Source organism: Sipha flava, unplaced genomic scaffold, assembly GCF_003268045.1.
Source record: "Sipha flava isolate LNK unplaced genomic scaffold, YSA_version1 103_pilon_pilon, whole genome shotgun sequence".
Classification (NCBI taxonomy): Eukaryota; Metazoa; Arthropoda; class Insecta; order Hemiptera; family Aphididae; genus Sipha; species Sipha flava.
In genome coordinates this window covers 1,067,297-1,079,044 of record NW_020271717.1, presented here as the reverse complement: position 1 = coordinate 1,079,044, position 11,748 = coordinate 1,067,297, and the positions used below count along the sequence as shown (strand labels likewise).

The 11,748-nt window shown below is 26.5% G+C and overlaps 1 protein-coding gene across 2 annotated transcripts in view; it reads right to left on the bottom strand.

Annotated features, from left to right (window-relative positions):
• Positions 1-2,954: 2,954 nt before the first annotated feature.
• The window catches only part of LOC112681973 (neural cell adhesion molecule 1), a 201,471-nt gene continuing 192,677 nt past the window's right edge, over positions 2,955-11,748 (bottom strand). The window contains exons 6-11 of one of the 2 annotated variants that reach the window (XM_025552371.1): positions 11,200-11,297; positions 7,278-7,452; positions 6,869-7,065; positions 6,486-6,723; positions 4,048-4,095; positions 2,955-3,857 (exon numbers count right to left, since the gene is read on the bottom strand). In XM_025552371.1, coding sequence (XP_025408156.1) covers positions 3,736-3,857; positions 4,048-4,095; positions 6,486-6,723; positions 6,869-7,065; positions 7,278-7,452; positions 11,200-11,297 — 878 coding nt within the window. In that variant the 3' untranslated portion in view covers positions 2,955-3,735. The remainder of the gene's footprint in view (positions 3,858-4,047; positions 4,096-6,485; positions 6,724-6,868; positions 7,066-7,277; positions 7,453-11,199; positions 11,298-11,748) is intronic. The other variant, XM_025552380.1, reaches the window with a different exon arrangement.

The following is an 11,748-nucleotide window of genomic DNA, read 5'->3' as shown; positions in this document are numbered from 1 at the left end:
ACACATAAACTATTATTTTATTCACTCTGATTTATTCAATAATATTTCATCAATTATATTATAATATAGGCTAAGGACTATAGTTGAATTAGTCTTAAAAATTAATATTTACTACTAAGTAGGTAGGTAACTATTATTTACACATTCCCTACTTCTATTTAATCGAACTACCACTAAGTATTCTTATCAATTAATAAAAAAAAAATATATAATAATGATCATAATAATAATAATAATAATAATAATAATAGAAGTAGCAATAAAAATTATTACATTAATAACAAAAAGTCTTTACACATAGATAAAAAAAAAATATTCGAAATCTTAATTTTATAATTATATTCCAAGGGGATCGTAAATTTAAATGATAAAAAAAAAGTCAAGTACACATGAATAACAAACAAAAAAGTATTTTCATTATTTAAAGTAAGTTTACCTAAAAATATTAAATTAAATAAAAATTACATAACTACAAATAATTCAAGTAGCATGTTATGGTTGTTCAAGATTCTTAAAGAGAAGGGGGAAGTGGATTATAGAATAGGAAAAAAACATAGGTGGGTACTGTAATCTATTATTATATGTAATTGTTATAATTATTATTCTTATATTATTATGGTCTTGTACATTTTCATAATTTTTCATTATTACTTAAGGCCACAATAATATTTGATTGGTATATAAATTGTTGTTTACTTTGCAATAGTGTTTTATATTTTTGTTGTTTTAGTATTAATAATTCAGAATGCTGTAGAAATAAAATTTGCCTTGATTTTCAAATTGGTAAGTACTTAATGAAATATTCAACCGACCGAATTCAAGACATTATAGGTAGGTACATCGTAGTGAATTATTAGGTTTATTTTATTTGCATACGAGTATTGATCCTGATTATATAGTTATTATTATTTAATTAATATGTATTAGATTTTAATATATTGTTTAATAATAAGGATAACATTTATAATAATAATGTTTTTAATAATCAACTCCTATAATATTTGTATAATTTAACATTTAAAACATCAACACGCTAATTATATTTTAAAACTGATTAAGTAAGTTATGAAATAATCGTAAAATATAATATTAATGACTTATTAAATTGTTTAACAACTTAAATATCCTTTAAGTATAGTCTAATTTAAGGTAGTACCTACTATTGTAGCCCAATATGTTAAGCTTTTAATAAATAATACACAAAATCCCCTCCGGACATTTCTAAAATCACGTATTTCATCACGGGCGTTTAAAGTCATTGTTATCGAATAATGATCAATGACAGCCGCTGTTCATGCGATCCTTGGTAGATACATTAAGTCAGGTTTATATGTGATTTATGTAAAATCGTTATTTTTTCCTCAATTCAAATGTCGTACTTTTACCAACTTCAAATTGCATGCGTTGTATATGAACAATAGTTACAATTTATTCATATTACTCAAAGTCGTCGAAAATGTTAATCAATGACGTTAATCGTGTACTACAATAATGACTCATTAAATCCGACGCGGAACGTATTATTCCCGTTCTATTAGGAATTCGTTTGTTTTGATATTTTGCCGTTTTAACACATTTTTTAGTTTTTTACAATACTATTTTTGGTTAATCGTATTTATGTGTTTAGTCATATCATAGCACAGTGTCTACCAATTTATAGGTATTACAGATCTTCACAATTCATAATCATTATATTTATTCGGATACAATAATAATTTACTTACACATATTTAAAAAATACTTAAAGCTCTATATATATATATATATATATATATAGATTAAACTAATAACTGTATTATACTGCAGTAATTCTATTATAATACTTAATGTGATAATGATGATCATTCGTACATATAAATGTATATTATATAGTATATCCGTGAACAATACATGTATTATACCGTTCACGAAGTGCAATTTCTTAAAACTAATTTAAATACACAAAATGGTTATATAGATATTCCGTTAATAATAACGTTAATTAAATCAAGACAAATTGTCCGGGATAATTTAATCGAAGTAATAGCTTAGAAAATAAATAAAATATTTAAGCTATTGTTTTAAATGTAATAATTATGTTTTGAAGTGAAAACAGTTTAGTAATCATATTAAATTTTCGCCTAAAACTACTACGTCGAATAATGACGTTTTTATGGGACTCATAACAGCACACTGTATCTAAACGGATGAAATACTTTGTGTTTTAGATACATTTTTATTTGAAACGTGTTCAAATACTAAAACATGATGCGTTTCGTATTACCTAGACTAAGTTCTGAGTTAAATTACGAAAGAAATTAATACAAAGCTTATGTATTAAATTGTTAAATGCTTATGGTTACTTCGAGAAATTTAAAAGAACATCATTCACTCGAAAGTGTTACAGATGATAGTTAAAGATTAATTAACCTATGGGTATAATCAATTATATTGATAAAATAAAATATGTAATATATTAATATATATATATAATATATAAATATGTGAATTTTCGGCATGATATTTTTTTTAAATATTTTCTTAACCCTTTTGGAATACCTACATAGTGTATTATATTGAAATATTTTAAAATTTTAATTAATTAATTAAAATTAAGCTGAATACTATAAGTGTGCGTGTTTAGGTTCCATATTATTTTATTGGGTACACATTTAAGGTATATAAATTTGAATAAGTTGACGTATTTTAATTTTCAACTAGATCTTCCGCGAGGTCGGAATTTATTTTTCATGTGCTTATAATTTTAAATTACTCCAATACAAATACTACACGAAATCGATTTTCAGCTGTATAAGCACAGAACGTTTCAACTACATTTAATTAATATTTTTTTTTGGGACTATTTGAAATTTCTAAATCATTGACTTGTCTCTTTAGGTATCTCTCTAATGATTTAATGGTGTTTTAATTATTATAAATAATATGTACTCGAAACGGAAGAGTTGTTGTATTGATCTCATTTTAACAACAATCAATCCAGTATCGTCTAAATAAACAATCGAAAATCGCGATTGGGATCTATTATAATTTTTTTTTTTTTTATTCATCTTTCGTCAGCTTCGTACACGAATATCGACGTATTTTTGGTATTAAAGCTCAGAGAAATTGTTGCTGTTAAAGGTGGCTTTAAATTATATTTCATAACTTCATCAAATCCATCGGAATGTTTTGAAAAGTGTGTAATTTTATAAATTCTACTTGGGAACGGTTCTAATGAGACTAGAATTAATGATCTGTAAACACTATTATTATTTTAAATTGAGGATAGTTGTTTGAATAATGTAGTAATGCCGATTTTCATACTGAACAGAATATTAAACAAAAATAGCTCATATTTTAACCATATCGCTGAAAAAATTTTTAATTGAAATGTTTTTTTTCTTTAAAGTAATTTTACATTTTAGATTTATTGTTCCAGAATAAGATTATGTTTTTATAAGAGTATTTAAATTGTCTCATATGAGTTGAGTGTTATTTTTTTAAATTTGGTGAGACGTATATTGTTTAATATTCATGTGCAGTATAAGAGCAGTGGCGTACCTCCCCCCAAATTGATTTCATTATTCCAAGAAAAAATACACGAATTATTAATTATTTTTATGTAGACAAAAAGCTGTAAAGTAAATTAAAATAAAACATAAGGAATCACTCAAAATGTTCGTCTGTCCCCCTCCCCCCGTGATTTACGCCACTGCTGCTGTTATATAAGGGATTTATGTTTTGGTATTTAGGGATTTAAAAAACGGGATGGAAGAAGAAGTACAGGGAGTTGAAGATGACGAAAATGATGATATTGTAGCTGCGTTTGGTGAATCCGTTGTATGATGAAGTGGAGCCAAGATCACGGGCTTCAGCGTCTAAAAATAAATAAATCATTATTAATAATTCAGAATGTAAAGACCTAGATCAATATTGGGCGTATACATTTTTATATTTTTTATAAATTAGTAATAATTTCGTGAAAATTATTAAATGCATTTAATTTTGTGTTCAATCTATAAAATGGCGTGATTAGATGGAAAAAATAAAAATATAAGAAATACACACTTGATTTCATCGAGCTACCATAAGTTGCTTGATATTTTGGATTTGAATCTACTCATGCCAGCCAATGAAAAAAAAAAAAAAAAATAATAATAATAATGAAAATAAAAACATGCAAAAACAAAACAAAAAAAAAAAAAAAAATTATAACAATAACGTGTGTATATTATAAAGTTGTATTATAAGGGTTGGGTTAGGTTGTTGTTATTAGCAATGCTAAACTATCTAAATTTGGTTATGTCATAAGTCATGTGTCAGGTATTATCTTTAATCTATTGGCCAAATAGTGCTTTGTAATTAAACAATTAATACACGTCAATTTTTTTTCCAGTGTAATACTGCATAAAAGTAGGCAATTAGTAGACTTTCATGCAAACACGCTATATTATATTTTCTTTTATTATTTTTTTTTTAAATTACCTAATAAATTACAAAATAAATAAATGTACTAGTGCACATTCACAACGCTTTTACAACATGCAATTGTCAAACATATCATATAGGTACATACAAATGTGTGTTTATATTATTTAAAAATGCAAAAAAAAAAAAAAATGAGTTTTCTGGAATTATTGTTACATTGATAAAAATAAAAAGTTTACGGTAAAATGAAATTTATAAATTGTATTTTTATGTTTCGAATTCAAATTTTATGCATACATTAAATGACTCATAATCAAATAAGTGTTGAATATTAGAAAATATAGGTTTTATTGTGACATATGAGACGTATCGAACCAAAAAACATTAGAGAATATTTATTTTTGTTTTTCAATCGTAGGTACTTTTTGGATTATTTAAGTTTCAGGTGTATATGACTTTATATTTCTTTGGAATAAAAGTAAATATTATTACAATGAAAATTTCATAAATTACTTTAATGACTGTATTATTTATAATAAAATTTTTTTTTATTATAAAGCTAAGTATTTTAATTTTTTTTTTGGTATTTAATACTTCATAAAACAAAACAAAAAAAATACGTCAAATAGTTAATAGTTAATCGAATCATATAGATTTTTAGTATTGAATTAATGAAATTTTTGTAAAGAGTATTGTGATAATGTACTGTATTTAGATTAGTAGTATCACATGTCGATTCGTCATGGGAATATTACCTGTAAATTTGAAATGCTTTCGAGAAAATTGGAAAATGTTTTTTTTTTAACATTTAGTTTACTTAAAAGTTTAAAACAAAATTTATTATCGTTTACATAATTAATACTTTAATAACAAACAGAAATTAACTTTTTTTTTTTGATACTACGCATGAAATTATGGTCATTGCATAATAATGATATATTTACTGTTAAGTATTATTTTATTTTAATTATATTAAATATGAAGTTGTTTTTATGTCACCATAATACTAACTAAATTTATTTTAGGTTCTTATAGTATATATATATTATATACTCCTAATGACTTTGTAATCGTGCTTACCAATAATGATATTGGATTTCTGTTATAAATATTTCCTAATAATGTACGAATATAAATATTTGAGTATAATAACAAATATATCGATATTCAGTTAATTAAATTTATTGTTATTTTTAACTTCATATTTTCAAATATAAGTCATAAGTAGGGCGAAGATTTAAATGCAAAATGCATCTCTTTCTAGATGACTTTAATTTGAATACTTCATACGTATATTGAAAACATAATGTAAAACTAACCGTGTGTTTATACTTCATTGGTAAATTGTGACTTAAATTTTGTAGACAATTTTTACCATTAAAATGGGAAATCAACGTAATTTCAAATATATTATAATTATGACTGTTAATTTTAGTTTTTGGCATAAAAGATTTTATTTACAGTTAAAAATGTGATATTTTGCTCATACTTGTATATTATAAATTATCCTAAATATAACACACATACAAAAAAAAAACTTTTAATGAAATATAGATAAAGTTTTATTTTTCTCATAGTGGAGCTGGAACGTTTATAAGTATGATTATAATATATTTCAATAGAGTACAAAAATTTTTTGAACCGTTTTTATGATTTTTCAGTCTACTCAATAGTTAGGTTAGGTTTGTTAGGTTTAAAATCGATTCATACTTTTCGAAAAAAACTATTAACTAATCTATTCAATTGATTTTCATCATTATTTCTTAGTAATGTACTAAAATGGCGTTTCATATTTCAGAGTAATAATGAATTTGTGATTAGAGTGTATGTGAATTTATATTCGATGTTCATTTGCCGTTAAATGGCCGTATTTTATTCGTACGTGCTGCAGGTATCGTTGTCATTTACTTTTTTTTTTTTATTATTATTCAATTATTTCATTATGAAAGTAGATGTTTTTGGCGTTCACTCAGGTTGTGATAAGATAATAGTAGAATATTTTTATAAACACTTTTGGTAAAAAAATATTAGTTGTTGGTATGAGAAAAAATGTAAAAAAAAAAAAGTCGTATTCGTACCGATTTCCGGGGTGGCAGAAGTTGTGAATTTGAATACTTCGGACATTGGGGTCCAGCCGAATCGGTTTTTGGCCATTACTTTAGCCTCGTATTCAGAAGCGGTGTCCAAGCCACGGATATTGTATGACATGCGGTGGGTGAATTGTTCGCTGGGAACAGCGGGAAGGATCACATCATTCCATTCGTTCCTCATGCTGTTGTAGCCGTAAATTGGGACGGCACCGTATCCCTCGTTGTCCTGAAAAACACAGGTTAGTTCGTATCGAATATATTATATTGTATCGCGGGATCATGATATTGCAATAACGTATTGATTTGAAACGTCAACTGTTGTATAGTAACAAATGTTTTAAGGTTTTTTATTTTTTTACATATTCACGTACATTTCGAGTAGGAGGCTTCTTCGGCCATTGGTATTGAGTTCGCGTATCGGCGGGAGATTCGTCGGGCAATGGAACCTTTCTGTAGAACAATTTAAATTCTTCAATCGGAGTGTAGCTGTCCACCGACCAAGATATGTTGTAATTGTTTTGGTGCCGACCATTTTTGTTGCTGTTTATTTTCACGGGATTCGGTTTTCCTACGAGTAATAAAACAACACACAGTTTAGCGGTCGATTTTGGAACAGAGCGCTTATATTCCGCTACTTGGAATAGAAATAATGGCGAATCATTAATTGATAATGATAATATATTAATATCAATTGATATTCATTCCGTATGCCTAACCGCCTAGAATTAAAATACAATTGTGTCTCTTAGACGTATGTTATATATACGTATTTGTATTTACCCGAAAGTTCGACATAAGCTCTACTCTTTCCAACGACGTTATCAGCCACGCAGCTATAATTTCCAAAATCGCTTGCTTGCACTTTTCTAACTATAAGGGTATGTCTGCTTCCCCTTACTTCCGTAATACGACGTTCGTTTGTGTCCAATTTTAATGTATCCCGGTACCAAGATACCTGCAAAAATATCACATAATATTAAACGCAAGTTGATATAACGATAAAATTGATTTAATCGTTTATAAAATATTTTTTCAACCGTTTTATAAAAAATAATTTAGGAAAAATTAATCGTAGCGTTCAATTTATATAATTAATATTACGTATATTAAAAAATTATTATTATGTTTTATTTAAAAATCATATATCAAAGAAAATTTAATTTAGAACTTGCATAACACTGCATTTGTAATAAAATATTTATAAAATACATCATTATATTGTGTTACATATAGAACATCTGAAATTAAATATTTAATTAAGTGTACAATGGTTTATTTGTGGTTCTTGCACGTAATATTGTCCGATTTCATCAACATTGTATGACACTTTGTCTTAAGGAATATTTTAGAATCAACATTGTACAATAGTGATTGTAAATATTTATATTTATGTTGGTTTTAAATACCGGAGAGCATGTCACTCGTTTGTTGCTCGACGACATTTATCAGTAAGAGTTTTTGTTTAATTGCTCAGCTCGTAATTTATAATCAAACTTCACAATTTTCATTTGATTTATGAAACTAAATAATATTCAAAATTATAATTGTTTGAGCTATAAGCTGTAATCCAGTTTTACGCGATGCATTAATACATGGCATATTATATAAGTGTGTTCAATTGAATAAAACACTTACATTTGGGACTTATTACGTAATGTACTATTACTTAATGCATACATATTTAGTAATAATATTACGAATTATATTGTATCTCTTTATAGTTGTAGGTTTATAAGCGAGAGATAAACGAAAACACTTTGAAAACAACAATTGTAATCAAATTCGTCGCTTGAAATAGTTATTATTCGCGTAATACGATTGACTGAAATAAATGAGCCTGTTTGTTCACGAATCGTGTACCTACGAACAAGGTTGGACATGGTTTATGAGATAATGGTTAACTATTATTTTGTTTTAAAACACCCTAGCCCACGCTATATACTTATATATTTATTTTTGTATAAAAATTTGTTAAAAATGGTTTCGACCTAGAATATACTTGACGTCATGTTTAGAAACTGCCGTCAAGTTTCCCAGATAATCTAAATGTGTGTGTGTGTGTGTGTGTATGTGTACATTTACAACTATTTCGTTATTTCGCATGTGTATAATTAATGTTCACACACGGTAAATCTGCATTGCCGTTTTTTCCTGGGGCTTTTTATCCGTGAGAAGTTGTATCTTGTACAACGACCAACGGTAACAAACACTAGACGCACGTGGTGGTTTACAGGGACGAGATTTGTAATTTAAAGGCGGCTGGAAGGGACCAATTCACAATTTTCGAGAGTGAAGACGTTTTGAAGATTGTGTGTAACAATGAACTGCCGAGTAATACCGCCACCGAGCATCACCAGCTTGCTGTCAACATATTCCCTTGAGGTGAGGCGCAGTTAGTAGTTCGTTCATTCTCTAATTATTGTCCTGCGAGTTTTGTCAAAAGTTTTCGACTCGCCGGAGGCAACAAGGCGTCCGAAAAAATTGTGTGCATATACGGCGATTACATTATTGCGCCAACTATTAGTTATACGAATTCGAGTGTAGCGTTTAAGTTACGTATTAATTATTAACGGCAAATGTTCTATATTAATATAATATAAACTATAGATACTTTGATAGAACATTTTCGAAAGTTAAATGTTTAATCTTATATACGGTTTTTTAATTAAATCGAAAATAGTTCAATAGTTTTCGCTAAATTATAAATTAGGCAACTGTATTACGATTTAGGAAATTGTTATGAATAGTGATGTTCACGTTATTTTTACCGCAAGTGTTAGGTTTTAAGAATTTCATATTTCAAAGCATTCATTTTATTTCAATTATTGTGGTGTGCAATGAAAAAAAAATGTAAATTTTAACGAATAATCTCCCTATTTATAATATTTCTAACGAGCCTCTGGGAACCCGTGTTCGTGGCGTCCATAACTATATAATTGTGATTGTTAAGTGAACACTATATTCAGGCCAGTATGGATGAGTACGCTTCGAATTCTGTTACTGAAAATCGAACTGTTACTATGGTTTCTGAAAACGATAATGTGTTTGGTAATTTTAGTGAGGAGTTTTTACGGGAAACGTTCGTTATAATTCAATTATTTGGAACATAGAGTGTTATTATATACTGTCTATTGAATTATTAACCGACTTGGTTGCAATTTTTATGACAATCGATACCGTATGTTGTTACGAAAATATTTTTCGTTTAATTGCCACTGTATGGCACCGTTGTAACTGAACCCACTACTTGTGTTATTTTTCATATCTTAGTTTCGAGTTTTCTAAGGACTAGAAAAACACCTATTTTGCGTGTTTAAAAACAGTGAAAATATATCTAAGCGAAATGATTATTTTATTAAGAAAAAGAAATGACATCGACTGACGTCGAAGTAAAAAAATATCAAAGTAAATTCTTATATTAAATTGTTATTAAAAATGAATAATAATAATCAACAAATATATTAAGCTTTTAAGAATTATGTAAATTTAATTGCCGTAATTATACTATCATCATCATTATCATTCTATGTCTATGTGAAAAAATAGTTGATTATATTTCGATAAAATTATTTTATTGCTTTTATTATAATGCCATTTTTTTTTTATTAAACTTCCTAATTGTTTTAAAATAATTGGTCATTTTTGTATAATTATTATTAAAAAATAATGGGAAATATTTTAGTCACTCGATTCATAACTAGAAAAAGTACCTTTGTTTCTACGCATTAATTACTAATATATATTCAACTATTGAAATACTAATGTTTATAATAAATAATAAAAATTATAGATATTAACAAAATTATAGAGAAACATATTATTTTAAAAACTGTTAATAACAGTATGTTTTGATCATATGAATCATATTATGTATCAGATTTGAGCTTTTAACTGCATATTATGTTGTATTATTAATTCAAATAATAAAATTAATGAAAATATACAAACAATAAACGTGTACGTTTTGTTCATTTTTAGACTCTAAATGAACTGGGATTTTGAAAAAGTCAATTCTCTATAACACTATCTCCACTTTCATTTGTTTTTAAATACGATTTACAATTTTTGTTGGTACAATTTCATCGTTTTACATCATTTTTTAATACTTAATGAAATCTTGATTTATACACCTTAACATTTTTTTATTTGCTTACCATGTTATCCGACAATGACATTTTTCAAACTCTGATTTTATTATATGTATACTAAAATATAACTGATTACGTTTGAAGTTGTAGTCGTGCTAAATTATTATCAAAATTTAAATTAAATGCAATTTTCCCACCAATATTACCATTATCGAACCACAATATTTGAATGTCAAAATCGTCAATATTTGATTATTTTATCTTAAATAGGTTAAATACCTATATCTGTGGACCGAGAATACACTCAGGCTATTCATTATGATTTGTCGATAAGACTGTGGACGCACTTGGGTTATAAAAAAGGTAAAAATTAAATTGGAACGCATTCGGGATGTCCCATTTTTTTTTTCATCGAGAACAGATTTTTTTTTTACCTCAATAGTAAATCATTCATTCTTTTATTTAAAGTTAAACTTATGTCGTGTATAACTATTATTGTATTAACAGATATCAAATTAAAAAAAATATTGTTTTTCTCTTAAATTCATGTAATCATAGCTTGCCGTAAATCAATAATTTTTTTTTTGGAAGATAAACATTATCTAAATATTTACCTCTGCATGGGGTTCAGCGTTGACTATGCAAACAAGTAGTGCTTCGTTTCCTTCACCAGAATGAACCCAAACACGTTCGACTTCAATCTCCGGAGGATCTAAAAAAAAATAAATATTTTAATAATTATTGACATTCATGATCAAACATTTGTAATAACTAGGGTTATATTAAATTGTAATTTTTAGTTTTTGATATCAATGTTTTTTACAAGAAACCTACATATTCTCTACATTATAATAAATACTAAATATTGTACAAACGTTGACAATATTCTACAATAAGGGCGATGCCCGTTTCCATCAAATGAGATATTGACCACTTTTTTACCAAAACAATTTTATATTACGCTTAAATTAAAAACTATAGCACAGAAATAACTTTATTTAACATATACTATTAATTCAATAAATGTAAAGACATTATATAATATATACAATATAGGTTGAAAAATGTTAAATTTTATTTAAAAAAATGGTCAGGTATGAAAAGATGAAAAAATAATATATTATGATATACGATACCTTAGTTATGTAAATTGTAATTATATA